The sequence below is a fragment of the Astyanax mexicanus genome, chromosome 9 (genome assembly GCF_023375975.1).
Source record: "Astyanax mexicanus isolate ESR-SI-001 chromosome 9, AstMex3_surface, whole genome shotgun sequence".
Classification (NCBI taxonomy): domain Eukaryota; kingdom Metazoa; phylum Chordata; class Actinopteri; order Characiformes; family Acestrorhamphidae; genus Astyanax; species Astyanax mexicanus.
Genome location: NC_064416.1, coordinates 23,655,001 through 23,672,352, shown reverse-complemented (window position 1 = coordinate 23,672,352; position 17,352 = coordinate 23,655,001). Strand labels below are relative to the sequence as shown.

Sequence of the window (17,352 nt, the reverse complement as noted above, 5' to 3'; positions counted from 1 at the left end):
CAAACATCCAGATGTTTTTCTGTCCTGGCATCAAGGTGGTGGTGGAACCAAGCAATCTCTTCGAATCTTACCAAACTGAAAAGAAGACACGCAGGGATTTTCGGTGAGGCCTAATTTGTGAGGGAAATGGCCAACAAAGCACAGGTTAATTTTTCAAATTTGCAGTCTTCAAAATAAGATAGTTAATATACTTTTTTTTTGATATAAGGACTGTACAGGAATTTAAAAGTATTCCAACTACAGCTTTATTTTCAGTGTCCTCTGTTATAAACAGCAAAAACAGGAACCTCTGAGCTTCTATTTACTCCAGACAAAGAACATTGTAACCTTTTAACATTCTGCTCAACTTTGCTCATCCTAATTATGCAGCAAGTCAACAATTAGTCCATGCATTCTAGATGATATTGACCAGTCCCACAGAACAACTACAGAAGCACAAAAAATGCTCAAAAAGTTAATTCCGGCTGTATCTTCTGGAGTGCATGCATCGACGGACCAGATCTTTCTTGGCTGCACAGAGGGCATCTAAGTCCACCTTTATTGAATAGATACAAGTCCAGTTAAAAAGAAAACCATAGAGTCAGGAAACTGCATTGGGCGATACAACTGGGTACAATTACTGGATGTTCCCTAAATAAAGATACTGAAAATGTACTCTTAAAGGTAACACCATAGTGACAGTGGGGTACCTCCCTGGAGATATTGGCTATCGTTTTGCAGAAATTGTAAGTTTTATTCTGGAATATACTTGCTGTAGGTACAACTGGAAAGGCTCTATGTTATATACAAAAAAAAAATGCAACAATAAATGATTAAAACTTAACACTGATACACTGATATGTGTAGCTCACTGATGTTTATTGAGCTACACATACTGAACATGAAGTTCTTAATGATGTCCTGCCATATTCCATCCCATGTCTGCTGAAATACTCATAAACTTTGGTCTGTCAAAATGACAGTAATGAAGATTGAAGATGGTCTTACATTGTACTGCACCCCACATCATGATACCAGGCCTTCGTGTCACACATTCAAACAGGCTTAATGTCCATGCCAAGACATCATTTATTGATCCTGGTAACTTTAATTTTCCTTCCAAAAAGCATTGCAATCTGACACTTCCGCTTGTGTGCAACTATTTTTTGGATGACGATTTATTTGAGTTAAATTAGATTTTTTCCTAGTCCTACAATGAAGGAGAGAGCACCCATTTGATGCAACTGAATATTTGAGGGATTTTGTCGATTTTGATTTATATGTCTTATCACAACGGGTTCAGTTTTAGGAGCTCCTAACTCTTCTCCTTAATGTTGGGAAAGCTCTGTGTTCATGCAGTCCATTTGGGATTGATTCTGCACTCCTTTTTAATGCATACCCCCTCAGAATTCTGTTAGAACACAGAAATAATTATAAAACTATACTCTACTGGCACATACATACATATTGTATTAGAAGATTTTGACTTCCTCCAACTGAAACAAGCTAGAATGATTTGTCTAGACTGTGATTTGCACTCATTGACAGTAATTTGAACTTCTGCTGCTGAGGAAGAGTAAATATTGATCATGGGGTAACTAGCAGTCCCTCAGACACACACTTGCGATTTCAGTTGAGTTTTGGGTCAATGAGGCAAATTTCCAGCTCAAACTAATGAACCTCACAATCTACCTCTCGTCTCACGGCACCCAACTGAGGGTAGACTTCTAAATGAAATATAGATACAACTTCTCATAATAATTAACTAGTCTTTTCATGAATTAGGGAAAGGCAGTGGACACATATAGAATTCACTTTCATGGCTTTCAGAGCTGTCTTATGAATAAATGTTTAATATGGTAAAGGAGAAAAAGGATAGAGTCGGGAAACGAGAGGGGGAAAGAAACTATACTGGCGTTAATTTTGCCGGAAGATCATTACTGGAAGAAAAGCTGCGGCCCAGGGGAGCCGTCTGTAGTTTGCCGTGTGCTGGCGTCCTCAGCCGTCCCGCGTCCACGCTCACGTGTCCAGGAGAGCTCTAATGAACCTCTGGCAGGCCGGGGAACGGTGTCGAGAAGTAGAGTCGAGACTGTGCCCCTCAACCAAAGAAGCAGCGAAGCTCCCTCTGGCTAATAAGAACCTGCTTTGAGGGAGTTGAAAGAGCCCTTTCCTCTAGGAGTGAGGGGGACTGTGGAGATATGATTATTAAAATAAGCCGCTGTCACAAAGATTTAATTTCAACTTTTCTTTAAAGGCAGACACCTTATCTGATTCCATTGTGCCGTCCCATTTTTCCCACATGGCGGAGGCGACTGTTTACCCGTCGCTGGGGTGTCTCCTTGTCTTTGGCGAAGGGGCGAAGACCCCATTGTACCTACCTGATTGAATCCCCCTCTCCTGTCCTTCTCAACCTCCTCCTCCTCCTCGTCTCCTAAACCGGGGGTAGAGGGGTAGAGGAGGGAAAAAAGGACCTGATGGAACTTTAATCTGAAATGAAATCTCTAATTGAGTAGAGTGTTAGAAGGCGGCTGAAATATTCGTTTTATTAAAAATGTACACAAGCTCTATTTTAATTCTGTGGCACATCAGTCATCCTTGTTCTTGTGCACGGCGAGTAGAGGTGGCACAGATGGATAAACGGGGGCGCTGATAGATGTGCATGCTCTGCTCTGAAGCCTTATGAAACAATGCCACATGGCTACTGTTCACACAGCCCCTTTCTTTCCACTGTCTTGCATTGCAAATGCTCTGGCTCTGGGGAATGGCACATGCCTTGTTGTGGCATGTAAAGTGTTAAGTTTTAACCCAGTTGTGCTCCAGATTTGTTTGACTGGTGCACAGAGCTTTTTTTTTTGTTTTACAAATATTTAACACCCTGCACAGTATACTTTCATAATAAGGTTGCTTAATATGTTGTCTGTAAACATTATTGTAGGCAGTATTTGGTTTCACGTAGGGTTGTGACAAAGAGTATCAGCACACACAATCACACAAAATCATGTATCTGCAAAATGGCAATAAAAAAATGTGTTTTCTTTACGTTCAATGGAGTTGAGGAGCATATCTGTTAATTCATTTATCATGGCATTTTAATACAATGTAAAGATACTGCCAAATTCATATGCTGTTAAAAGATGAAAAAAGCCAAAATGTGCATGTACATTTTGACAAAAGTCATGGGATATCAGTGAGATAGCAGTATGTACATTTATTTTGAAGTGTCACTCAGGGGCGGCTTGGGAACGCCCACATCTGTACATATTATTAGATATTATCTGGGTATTGAAATTAGAAACTGACCACCATGCTCATGGCAAGGGCACATGTTTTATCAGAGTTTGAGTGAGGCCTGATAGTGTGTACCAAATAGTTGGGTGGGAATATAACATTGATAAACTACTATTCTGTAAATGTTTATTTTTTAAATGAAATGTTTGTAATTCATATTCTTCAAATTCAAATTTAGTTCCATATATTCACAATTATACAGCTTACTATAAATGCATAAACCTGGAATCACTGCATCCTTGAGATTCTATTACAAAGTATCTACTATTTTTATTGTTTTGCTCATGTACAGAAACTTGGGTAAACATTGTTTTCCTACAGCATTGCTCTAAGCTTTAATTTGACATCTCCCTTGAGGGTGTGGACCAATCTGAGAAATCGTTCTGCACAGTGGAGAAGCCTTTGTACAGGAGCTCTTAGATGTGCACACAGGAAGTCTATTATGGCTTTTCAGAGCCTATTAGTGCTAGGTCATGCCCAACAAACAAGCCTAGCAAGATATGTTTATATAAATTCATGTTAGAAGCTGTTTTACAGTCTGAAGACAAAGTATACTTGAAGGTGCCCAGTGCGACATTTGGTGATATTCAGGCTTCAGGATAACTTCAACGTAAATAAAGTCAAACACTCATTTTCTTCTAGCAAATGATTACAAAAAACTACAGACTGGCTCTCAGTGATGGCATCACAGTGATATGAAGTGTACAAAATTATTTAAAGAAAATCATTTTATGACAACAAAAACATCTCCTTAATTTCAAGGAATATTTTACAATAAAAACACCAATATGTTGCATATATTCCATGCAGTTAGTGAATAATATTCCTCAAGATAACAACGAAATAACTGCTAGCAGGAGAGATTAATGTGTTGATTTGTGGATGTGCAGTAAGTGTCTGTGTGGTGAGCAATGTAATCACACATCGGGAATGCTTGATGCTGATCCTCGAGACGTGATGGCCCATTTTATTTCATAACATTTTGCCAAATATAGGTGGCCATGTAATCTGTAATCCTGATCTTTTAACAAGAAAGATATGGTGATATTGATTTCTTATATATCACCCTGCCATAGTCTGTGACCGTCCCTGGGCTGTAAATTGTACGTGGCCAATTTTATGTCCAAGTCAAACTTCCATTAAGGGACAAATAAAGTATCCTGTCCTGCTCTGTCCTGTCCTACACTCTCAGCAGCGGGCAGTTTTATACTGTAGGAGAGTGCAGTCGTGTGTTTGAGTGAGCTGTGTGTGTGCTTTGTGTTTGCAGTGTGTCCCAGCGGCAGGTATGGGAAGGCCTGTGCTGAGGTGTGTTTCTGCACTAACAACGGCACCTGCAACCCTATCGATGGCTCCTGCCAGTGCTTCCCTGGCTGGATTGGAGATGACTGTTCACGGGGTATGAATAAATTAACTATGAATTTCTCTCAGCTCTCTTGTTTCTCTCTCTCCCCTCCTCCCTGGTCTGTCTCTGTCTATCTGTCTATCTCTCACTCTCATTGTCTTTTTTTGTCATTACCTTTCTCTCTTTCTCCCTCTGTTATCCCTTCCCACTTATGTTCACCACATGTCATGCCAGCGAGTAAATCATCGTCACAGCCGTATTTCTTTCCAAAATGACCCACAAGCACCACTGATGGAAACCTACCGTTTCCTCCATAAATTACCTCCTAGCCCACTTTCAATGATTTACACTGCTCCGGTGCAGAGATATGAAATCGAGGCGAGAGCCACAATGCTTTGCAGAATTTATAGCTCACTACTGGAGGCAGCGGCTAGCTCTTTATTTATGCCGAGGTGAAAAGATGCTCAAGTGAAGAATATTTCTTTCAGTGACAGTTTCATTCATTGCACTGGAAAGGAAAAAGGATGACTTGTTGGTATTTTTCTTGACTTGCAGCACACAGCACATCAAGTTTAACTGAATTGTCCAGAATTCACATGAAATGATTTCCAGCATGGGATTTACACTGTGACTTAGCAGAGTCAATGTCAAGAGGGCATTCAGTGCATAACACACGTTCTACAAGAAACTGTATGTTGAAGAAGAAGTAGGTGTAGACCTATTGTGTGCTTTAATACTCAACTTATCGTCACTCTTACTCTCTCAAACACTCTTATCCTTACTCTTAACACTTTTACTCTCGTCACTCTTCTATTTTTGTCTTTTTTCACCTCTTAATTCTAATGAAAGTAGAATTATTTTATTTGCTCTTGGACCCCGTATACAGTCAGAAAGTGAAACTAGCAACCTCTATAGGACACACTTTGTACGTGCATTTTTGGACAAGCTGAGACATACAGAGATATCACTGAAAGTGAATGAAAAAAAAATGTGTCAGGGTAAACAGTACAGTAGAGCATCAGATGTTTTTTTTTATATAATAATTTTTAAAAATAGACATTTAAATATTAACATTGTGTGACTTTCATGATGATTGGCCCAATAGAAAATGTCCAAAATTATTTAATGTAGAAAAGCTTTTTAAATCCATTGTAACAGTTCTTTCAAGGTTTTTGCATGACAGTGGCAATATTTATCCCTATTATCCATACTTGGTCTATGATAAGTGTGTATGCTTTCATTTGTGTGTGAGAGAGTCTTCATTTGATAGTGTCTCTGGCATTTGCAGCATGTCCTATAGGGCAGTGGGGCCCTGACTGCCTGAACTCATGTAACTGCCACAACGGAGCCCAGTGTAGTCTCTACGATGGAGAGTGCAGGTGCAGCCCCGGCTGGACTGGCCTCTACTGCACACAGCGTGAGTCTCTTTCAAACACACACACACACACACACACACACACAGCCACACAAGCCAACATTACACACAGCTCACAGTCGCACAGTGACACCTGCTGGTCACACATTGTAGGGGAACCACACTAGAACATACGAAGGCACAGCAGAAGTAAATGAAGCATCCCTTTCATAATCATCTCAGGAACAGAGAGCTGGTATTTTTCATACGAATCACAAATCTCTTTACAATCTCCTATTTTCTCCTGTCTCTGTAAATCCTGCAAAGGTGTCCAGATGGTGTGAGCAACTGTCCTTTCTCCTGCTGCCCTTCGTTCCACCAATAATCTGTTACCCAGGGTCATTAAATCAATCATTTATACATTCTTGACGAAAACCTCTTTTGTTACCATCGTGTTTTCATTCATTTTTTATATCAGTGCTGGTGCATGCTCCATTTTATTCACAGGGTGATGAAATCAGTTTGTGTTTTGCTGCAATGTTTTGCTCCAATGGGCTCATTAGCTTAGTGTCCTTACTGTGTGAACTGTGTACGTAAGGGTACGGTCTAAGCTGTGGAAAGGACTGCTCCTCTAATATGGTGTAATTAACCCACTAGCTTAAACTGACGTTAAATAATTGCAGTCTTTTGGTGCAGTCTGGTTACACTGCCTTTGATAATGTAGACCAGCTCGTCTCAGATGGCTGTTAATGAAGCCAGTAAACTTGCAGGCCAGTTGCCCAGACTTTAATGAGGCCTAAACCCAGTTTTTACAAAGGATTTTCAATAGCTAATCACCTCTGACATTTAGACTAAGTGAGTTTGAATGAGACTAGATTAGACTAGATTGGACGAAATTTAATCCATGTAGAGGAAACAGAATGGATATTGTGTTTTCAGTGAGTTGTGAAAGTCTCTCTCTCTATCTCTTTGTCTCTCTCTATCTCTCTCGCTCAGGCTGCCCCTCAGGCTTCTACGGGCGAGACTGTGCTGAGGTGTGCCGCTGTCAGAATGGAGCGGACTGTGACCACATGACTGGCCAGTGTGCCTGTCGCACTGGCTTCATTGGAGCCAGCTGTGAGCAAAGTGAGAGACACTTAATCCTGTTAGGGAATTTGTAGAGTCACCATGTTCTACAAAGTCGATGATAGTTTTGTGATAAATGATCCATAACCACAATGCCTTATCTGTGGGTGTGGGTGTGTGTGTGTGTGTGTGTGTGTGTGTGTTTGTGTGTGTGTTTTCTTTCTGCAGAGTGTCCTCCTGGGACATTTGGCTATGGCTGTCAGCAGCTGTGTGAGTGCATGAACAACGCCACCTGTGACTATGTGACTGGAACCTGCTACTGCAGCCCTGGATACAAGGGGATTCGCTGTGACCAGGGTATCTGCCACTTTCTTACACTGCAAAAAAAACGCTTTGAGATTGCTTTATGAATATCATTGAATTAATAGAAATAATAGAATAGAATAATAGAATCAACTTCAACAGTATCAGTCAATTTTACATTAATATTGAGGACATCAAAACTGTGAAGTAACACATATGCAATTTAGTAGTTAATGAAGTAAAACATTTACAAAGTAAACAAAAAAGTGTTAAACAAACCTAAATATGTTTGATACTTTAGATTCTTCAAAGTAGCACCTCATTCTATTTCATGATGATTGAACCTGGAATGGTTGTCTTAAAGGAGTTCTAGAGATGCTGAGCACTTGTTAACTGCTTTTCCATCGCTTTGTGCTCCAATTCGTACCAAACCACCTGGGTTGGGTATTTATGTCAGTAGTTTGTCTACTATCTATTTACAAATTTGTTTTAGGTGTTTATAAATCCACATCTACAGCAAATAAAGAACAAATGTTAATGAGAATGTTTGTCCAAACATTTGACTGGTACTGTATATCTATACATAGTCTATATACACAATATATTCACTTTTACTCCATTGCCATCAATATAAATTGTCATTTAAACAACTTTTGGACTTTGAAATATACAGAAAAACAGCTGAAGTGAAAGTTGCTTGTGGACTAAGGTGGCAGAGTAGTATGACATTAAATTACACAAATAACTGCCACACAGTTCTCGTTAGAGGTCTTGTGCAGCTTCACCAACTTACATACTTACATTACATAATTATTTAAACCATTTATCCTTGCAACAATGGTCTCACTTTAAAACTTCATAACAGATACACCTAAACATAAATCAAGCAAAAGGTTAAACAGTAGTTGAAAGTTTATGATATCAGGAGTTGATATTTTTTATGAGATCTTGGTTCCAGATTTATCCTACACACCCTTAGCCAGTGTGTGATTGTGTTCAATTCCATCAGCAGCTTACCTGATTTAAAATCAACAGCTATACATAAATATAAATATAAATAATACTAGTATCCTGTCAGAAGAACTTTGGAGTTGTTTATTGAGCGCAGTGATGTTGATGTAAAATTACGTTTTGTATGAATCATATTAGGATTTATTCTAATATTACTATTTTACTAAGCAAAACAGGCATGATAAGTGGCTTTTTAATGCTTATTTTCACAAGTGACTAAAACATTTGCACAGATGGCACCAAATAAGATAAGAACATATTCTTATATTAAACACGTTCCGTGTATAATCTTGTGTGTGTGTGTGTGTGTGTGTGTTTGTGTGTGTGTGTCTCAGCGGCTCTAATGATGGAGGAGCTGAATCCCTACACCAAGATCAGCCCAGCCCTGACCTCTGAACGCCAGTCAGCCGGTGCCGTCATGGGCATCATCTTCCTCCTCCTCATCATCATGGCAATGCTCAGCCTGTTTGTGTGGTACAGGCAGCGGCAGCGGGACAAGGGTCAGGACATGCCCAGCGTGTCCTACACGCCGGCCTTGCGTATAACCAACACTGACTACTCGCTCTCTGGTGAGAAACCCCACTGAGACAATGGTCCAACAATGTGCTACTAATCAGAATACATCCACACACACACACACACACACACACACACACACACACACCCCGTGCCTGGCTTTACCTGCTTTGATCATTAGCTACGGTGAGGAATCTTGCGCTGCACTGTTGTGAATGTTGCATGAAGTTTCATTAACTCAGCCTCAGGACTTTTACTTTGTCTTCACTGTGGAAATGATATCAAGGCCTTTCTTTTTGTCGATGTGGTGCCGGGTCTGTTGCGCTATGCATCACAACTCACTGCCTTTGTGCCTGGTGCAAGATTGGATTTTGCATTTTGCAAGAGTAGCATTTTATCCTCAGCGACAGGGTAATGACAGAGCAGGAAGATAGTTAGTGCTTAGATGTGTTGCCTCTGTACACTGTGTTCTCAGTTTAGCTACACCTGTCTTGTGCCACACTCATTACCCTTTTTAATAGTGTACCTACCTACCATATGCAGCACAGTGGAGAGTTTTTTAAGCTCCAAATCACATTAGATTCCTCCTGGATGTCCCCAGCCAGTGTGTGGATTTGTTTTGTTTCTGGCAGTTGCTCACCTTAGTTAACACTTAAGACATCATTAAGCAATAATTTAACAAACCAGGGGCCCTATCTTACACCCTGCGCAAGGTGCAACAAAATGCTAATTGCTATCTTACACACCATCAACTGTCTATTTTCACATTTTCCGCCTGCATCATTTGAATAGCAAAGATGCTTAGAAATGTATCTACAGCAATAGGCCTGTGGACATGCTGCAGTGCACAAACCCAACATTTACAATAACAGTAACAATAAACAAAATAGAAAGAAATAGAATCCCATTGCTGTTCCTGTAAATTACCTACCTTACACCTTCACAGCATTAATGAGCAAGTCAGTTTCCTCTGCTGAAAGGTACAGAAGTGCTGCACTGTTAAAATACCAATCCGCCAAAGTCAGAGCTCACCCGCCTCTTAAAGTGAACGTCAAGTGACATGCTGATTGGTTGGTTTATTTCACGTTATGCTCAAAACACACACATTATTTATTTTAGAGGATTAGTACAAGCCTTTTGTGTGTGTTCGAGTCGCACAAGGCATACTTTTCCCCTTCCTCAAGATCCCAAAGACACACTGACACGCACCTAAATCAAGATGTGTGGTGCACTGTTGACGCTGTCCTCGTCTATAGATCACCAAAATAGGGCCCTAAATGTTGGATAATTACTACAAATAATACTTATCTCCTGTCTGTAGAGATTTATCAATGTTTTAATAAACACAATAATGTAATCCACCACTTTTTCCATGAAAGCTTCTACAAAAACATTTCATTCTGGATGAATGAAACCCATGCAAAACCTCAGCACAGCACCCACTAACATGCCAATGATCTGTTACAGTCAGTGCTGTCCAAAGGCTGTTCCCCAGTGTATTAATAGGCCTATGATGTTTATTTTCCACTAACAGAAGGAAGAAACTAATTGTCCATAGTATCAGATGTGCTACAGCCAGCTGTTGGCTTTGGGCAGTTCATGCTTGAATTATATCAATTCGGTTTGTGGACACCCCTTCTAATGAATGCATTCATACAAACTCAGCTTGTTTAACCCCTGTAGATAGAGACGCTTTACTAAATAGGATAGGGCTGTGTGTAGCAATTAAACATGGATGTACTGGCACCATGCCTAATGCCAGGTATGGTCTAAAAAGATTTAAAACCACCATATCATTCACCTGTGGAGCAGTGAAGGTACTGCTTCAAAATCTACTAGAAAACTTTCTCTGAACAGTGTATATGAATGACTTCTCTCTGCAAAACAAAAGTAGGATAATTTTTTTCTTAATAATACCCCAAAAACAATCCAGGAACATGTGTCCCAGTATTTTTGTCCATATCATATATAAATTACAAGACTACGCATTCTTTAGTAAATAAAATAGTTGTTTCATGTACTGAAAGGAGTGGAATAGGTACAACATACAGCTCTGGAAAAAAATAAGAGATCACTTAAACCTCTGGAATATAATCAAGAGGAAGATGGATGATCACAATCCATCAAACCAAACTAAATTGCTTGAATTTTGCACTATCCAAAAATCAGTGTGTAAGACTGGTGGAGGAGAGCATGCCAAGATGCATAAAACCTGTGATTAAAAAACAGGGTTATTCTACCAAATATTGAATTCTGAACTCTTTATGAATATGAATTGTTTTCTTTGCATTATTTGAGGCCTGAAAGTTCTGCGTCTTTTTTATTATTTCCGCTGTTTTTCACTTTCTAAATGCTCTTCATGAATTTTTTATTTGGAATTTGGCATAATTGTTGTCCATAGTTTATAGAATAGAACAACAATGTTCATTTTACTCAAAATGTACCTATAAATAGCAAAATCAGAGAAACTGATTCACACACTGAAGGGGGCTCTTATTTTTGTTCCGTGCTGTAGATACTGTACCTGCAGTATATAACTGGCAATAAACTGCTTTGTTTTCTGCTCATGGTTCAGATACGTCTCAGAGCAGCAGCAGCGGTCAGTGCTTCTCCAACCCCAGCTACCACACTGTGGCCCAGTGCACGGGACCCTCCTCCAACACCAACAACCTGGATGGGACGCTCACTTTGAAGGCAAACACACACACACACACACAAACACTCCAACTTTCCATGACCTTTTCATAGTTAATGAAACAAACCTTGAACTTAATTTGTCTGTTTTGAGGATTGTTTTTCTCTATTGATTTTACACAGAAAGGAGAAAGGAACAGTTCAGAATGGAGAGCGTACTGCAATCTGAATGACCTTGGTGAGTGTCCATACTATCTCATCTCCCTCTTCTCTGCATCGCTGCTCTTAATACAGCGGTGTGTGTGTAATGTGTCCTGAAGTGCTGGTTTAAATTCAAAACAAACTGTGTTCGCATTTTACCTTAAACTTACACAATCCGCCACCAACTCCCTCTCCAAAACAAACCAAACAGAAAAAAAAATGAAAAAAACGTACTGAAGAATGAAATGAGTTTTCCGTGTCGCTACGTACACTAGCTGCTCTCTAGGCACTATATACGCGGCGTGAGGGCCGGCCATCCTCCGCTAAGCAGCAGCAAATGCTGATGGCAAGTGTTTTGCGCTAATAGAAGCTTCCGGCACTCGCATGTGACCTCCCCTGCTGTGGTTTTAATAGGTCCTCTCTGTAGGTACTCGCTCGCAAGCACACATACACAAACACACACACACACACACACAAACAAACAAAAAAAAGTCCTACTCAGCCTACATTACCCAGGGTCACTGTGTGCAGGGGAGAGAAGGGAGCTCATTAGTTTTGCACCCCTCCTCCCGAGGTTCCTCTCCCCATTATGTCCAAGTGCAGGCCGGATGATAAGGCTGCCGCAGCACATACCAGGCCAGTGGGGATTTGAGCTCAGGGTTGGGTATTTCCATCAGCTTCAGCACACCCCACCCACAGAGGAACTAAGATTACACGACCCAAGACCACAAGTTCAGGGAGGCGGTCGGTCACCTGACGGCAATGAAGCATGACATCATTTTCTCTGCAGCACCAGCTCTATGAAACATTACTCTATTCAAAAGGACCTCTGTGGTAAAATAGAATAAGTATAGCCTCTATGTTTATACGAAATCAAGTCATTTTGCTATTGACATCCTGAGGACCATATTTATCCACTTAAAGTAAGATGTGGAGTATGTTACCCTGAAGCCTCCTGCAAATAAAATGTCTTCTCTTTTATTGCCAAGCTGTAAAAAGTGCAAACTCTAAACAGAGCTAAAGAAAGGATAAACTAAGGGCACTTAACAGCTGCACAAATGGTTGATAAGCAGCATGTTATCATGTTTTCACAGACCTTATTTACACTTAAAGCAGAAAGCTATGCAAATACCCACACAACTTTATCAGATTCTTGACATTACTTGGTCTGGAAACACTTAAAAAGAAAGAGACATTTTAAGACTGTAAAAAGGTGAATTGTATACACTGCATTACACTTAGATTATTACACTATAGATTATGGGATTTTCTTGGACACCCTGCTTTAAAAGGTGCCAAATGGTGTATTTTTTCACAATTTTGACTTGTAATTTATGTCTAACATTATCTAAAAAGAATGTGACTTTGATTGGGTAAAAAAAATACACAAGAAATCCATTATTTATAATTCTGTCATTTTACCTCAGAATGATAACATGCTGAAATAATCATGTTTCTGCTCTGACTGTTTGGTTTATGTCACTATAGCAATCCCCAGGATCCATGTAACATAAGCCTAGCGTAGTGTAGCTTTATTTTGTTTAGCAGTCTAACAAGAAAACTAATCATTTTATTTACCAAAAGAAAGTGGATGCTACTTCAGTGTCCTCTGTGTGTGTTGTGTGTAGCTAGCTGGAGAGAATGTGGCCAGGTTAGCTTTTCTAAACACCCATTCGCTTTGAATTTTCAGTGCAGTGAAATTGTTTATCAACATTCTTGAAATCACTTTTAAAACTTTCAAAAAGTGAGCTCTATGGACTACCCTAAACTGAATAGATTTTAGGATTTATGCATTTATTTACTATTTGAACTTGTTACTGGATGGATATATAGTTACTGTGCGACTTTGGCTGGGGCAAAAATGTTTAGATGCAGATTTACAAGCCTACAAGTATACAACCTTTTATCTTTTTTTTTTTACACCTCAAAATAAAACATTACAATAGATGGCCCCAGGAACCATATAGCATAAGACAGCATAGCTTTGTGCTGCTTGTCTCAGAAATGTGACTAAAAGCATAATATCAGAGATGGTAATTTTATATTAGCTTTTTACTGCACCAAAGCTTTAGGGTAAGGTAAGAGCTTTTGCTAGTGGGCTGTGTGTGTGTGTTTGTAACACTCATTATTAAACTATACCAAAGTAAATACAGTTTTCCATTTTAGCGTACCTTTAATACATTTTTTCGGTATGATATGTCTGAGCTCTCATGTTGCAGCTGAAGTTAATTTTGCCTATGGGACTATACTGTGTTATAGGCTGCTATATGATCCTCACTGTTTTTTCCCTGTGTGTAATAAACACCACCCTGGCTGGCCGGAAGAATGTAGCAGCCATAAGGGAAATGCAGCTGCAGTGAATGCAGGCCGAGATGAAGTAATATACACATATGGGACAATTCCAGGAACAAGCACTTTAGTAACTACATTAGCTGCATGCATCAACAATCTTTGGCTGAGTGTGTGCGTCAGCACTTGTGCTACAGGTATAAATGGTAAATTCTGCTTGGATCAGAAAAGCAGCTCTTATTTTAAATGATAAATCCTTAAAGTCCAGCTTGGCATTCCCCGTAAGCTTGCTTGAGTCTTTTATTAGAAACTGTGCAGGAACCAAGAACCTGTCAAAACCATGCTGATTACAGTGCTGCCGTTAAAGAGCTTTGGGTTTCCTTCCCTTATTTCTCTACTGTTAGTTACATACGATTGTATCATACTTTATACCAGTTAACTTGCATGGAATTCCAGTGACTTCTTTTATTTGTAATCGTACTGTTACTCATTTTGTAAACTCACACATTTTTTCAGGTGTGTCACGAGAGGACACGTTAACACTACGGGACAACAAAACCACACGAGTGGCTAAAGGTAATGACCCCAGCATGTGTGTATGTGTGTACACTGAAGAGCTCGCACTATTAGGCTGCACGTCCCGTCCCTGACCCTACCATCCATCAGGACAATGCAACACTACGCAGCATGTCTTCTAACTTTCTGCCGTTTGACCTTTATTGTGGTCAGTTACATTGAGACCAGCAGAATGTCCTGACAGCCCACAGCATCCACTTAAGGCCTGGAGCCCTTAGCCCTCTCTGCCTGTGTTTGTCTCAGTGTCTGTGATTAATGTGAATCCCTGGCCTCTCTCCGGAGCCTCGTTCTCCAGACACACACACTGGAGCTCACACACCCGCCACCCTAAATTGATCTCTCAGGTCTAGTGTTGGCTCGGTTCAGATGTAAACAGCCTGACAAAAGGGAGCTGCAGTGGGTTAGACTGGATCAGCTTGGATCAGTGCAGAAGCTTTCAAAAGTTTCCATCCAGCGCTGCTGCAGCAGTAATACTAATCTGTTTTTGAACTTTTCACATACAAGCTTTAATTTTGTAAAAAGCCTCCAATTCAACTTAAGCATTATAAATACGCTAGATATTAGTTACCAGCTTATTAGGTACTACACCTTCAATGCCTATCAACCCATGGGCCATTAAAGCAGGTTCATCTAACATATAGTTACAATATATAGGACATAATTACTGCCTGTAGCCCATCTGTTGCTGCATAGGTAATGACCCACACACTTCCCCACACTCTGCATTACGGAAAAGGAACCACATTAGGACCACCACTGAGCAGATACAGTTTGGGTAATGGACCTTTCTCAGCACAGCACTGACACTGACAAGATAATGAATATAATAGGATGATATCTTACGTTCACCACTGGTAATTACAAAATCCTAGACTGGAATCTGGATTCATTTCAGGTAAACTTTACCATTAATTACAAAATCCCACTTTTATATGGTATGGTAACCCCCTGAGAAAAAGTCTCACCACGCAATCACTCCTCACTCCCTGCTGTAGTCCACTGCTCTCTTCCTATAACACCTGCTAAGAAATCCATGAATCCTATTGTTTGTTCAACTTCGTTCACATATTAAAACTTCTCATGTCTTCCCATGTGCCCCTTTTAGAAACATTCACCTTTTCCCTCCTTTAACCATGGGCACCTCTTTCTTATCTTGAAAAAAAACAAAGCATGGTCAAGTTCAAGGACCTATTAGATGAGAATACAAAAAAATTCGTTAACTTTTTTGATCTCTGTAATAAATTTAAGATCCCTTTCTATTTAGATATTTTCAAGTCATTTCCGGTTCTGCCTGTAATCGACCCACATAATATCCTTTTTGACTTAACACGCATTCAGATAGGCCAAATCTTTAATTTATACAACTATTTTAACTTTAGATGATGATGACCTGAAGCAGAACTGGAGACCAAATTTAGTGAATGGTAGAAGGAGGCTTTACGTCAAGCTCACACATCAGCCTCTTTTAACTCACCTCATGCCTCATGACTGAAGTCTGGGCTTACCTCAAGTGAAAACGATCTGTAATCACAAAATTCTGCACTGGAATTTGGATTTACCTCATGTCATAAATACCAGTGATAAAATGGTCTGGTCTGGAATCTGGACTGACACCATGTCAACACATCCAGAAATACAAAAACATAACCAGATTGTGGATTCACCACGTCTCCCAATTATTACAAAAAACTGAACTGGCACCTGTAGTCACCTGATGTCAAAATTGCCATTAATTTGATCTCATATAATAGAAATAATGATTTTATTTGATTTCTAAACTTACCTCATGTCAAGACTATCAGCAAATACATAAACCTGATCTGAATCCTGAATTCACCAATTCGTCTTTCATGTAGTTTTGCTGCTTACATAGTATCTGGTCAGTGGTGATTCCACAGCTGTTCCTGTCCATTGATGAAGGTGGTTTACCTATTGAACTCCCAACCCAGTATATGCAGTAACCTCTCTATATACTGTACTTGTATGTATTGGATTTGCTCCTGCTCCTTTCTGCTAACGCCTTTAATGCACTTGTCCACCGCTATACGCTTTGCAGTAAACAGTTATTTGTATTGCACACATACTGTGTTGCAGATGCTGTCTTAGTCAGCACTTTGTCCCTGACCCTGCTTTTGTGCAGGCATACGTGTTACAGAATGTAATGCAATCCTCCCCCTGCACCCTGTCAGAACTCTGCTCCTCTGGATGCTGCTGCTGCAAGAGATATGAAGTTCAGTCTTTGTAACGTCTAAGATGATCATTAAGATGATCATTTGTGCTGTTATACATTTTCCTCAGCTTGTAGTAGCTGTGATGGCTTACAGTTTGTACTGTGTGTGTGCATTGCCTGCAGAGTACATTAAGACATCCATGTGCAGCTCCAGCTCCTGCTCTCTGAACAGTGAAAACCCCTACGCCACCATCCGGGACCCGCCGGGCTTGGCCTGCAAGCACACAGAGAGCAGCTATGTGGAGATGAAGTCTCCTGCACACAGGGATCTGTCGTTCTGCTCCAGCACCAGCACCACTCTCACCTCCGCTAGCAGGAATGTCTATGACGTGGGTGAGTGTGTGGTGGAGAAGCCCTTAGGAGGTTCAGTGCTGTTGTTGAATTTTGTTTGCATTCCGTTGGATCTACAGTAGGGCTGTGTGATTAATTCTATTTTACCATTATCTTGATATAAGTTCTAACAATAAACACATTAAAAGAGCTATGGTAACACTTTCAATAACAGTAAACTGCATAACCTGTGTGCAGCAACAGATGGAGCTCTTTACACGGCTTTCTGTTATC

General features: G+C 40.1%; 1 protein-coding gene across 3 annotated transcripts in view; it reads left to right on the top strand.

Annotated features, from left to right (window-relative positions):
- megf11 (multiple EGF-like-domains 11) overlaps nucleotides 1-17,352 on the top strand; it is a 194,379-nt gene that overhangs the window by 169,339 nt on the left and 7,688 nt on the right. The window contains exons 17-25 of one of the 3 annotated variants that reach the window (XM_015605777.3): nucleotides 4,535-4,663; nucleotides 5,898-6,026; nucleotides 6,960-7,088; nucleotides 7,257-7,385; nucleotides 8,678-8,911; nucleotides 11,434-11,552; nucleotides 11,676-11,730; nucleotides 14,499-14,558; nucleotides 16,912-17,121. In XM_015605777.3, coding sequence (XP_015461263.2) covers nucleotides 4,535-4,663; nucleotides 5,898-6,026; nucleotides 6,960-7,088; nucleotides 7,257-7,385; nucleotides 8,678-8,911; nucleotides 11,434-11,552; nucleotides 11,676-11,730; nucleotides 14,499-14,558; nucleotides 16,912-17,121 — 1,194 coding nt within the window. The remainder of the gene's footprint in view (nucleotides 1-4,534; nucleotides 4,664-5,897; nucleotides 6,027-6,959; nucleotides 7,089-7,256; nucleotides 7,386-8,677; nucleotides 8,912-11,433; nucleotides 11,553-11,675; nucleotides 11,731-14,498; nucleotides 14,559-16,911; nucleotides 17,122-17,352) is intronic. The other 2 variants (XM_022679667.2, XM_022679668.2) reach the window with 2 other exon arrangements.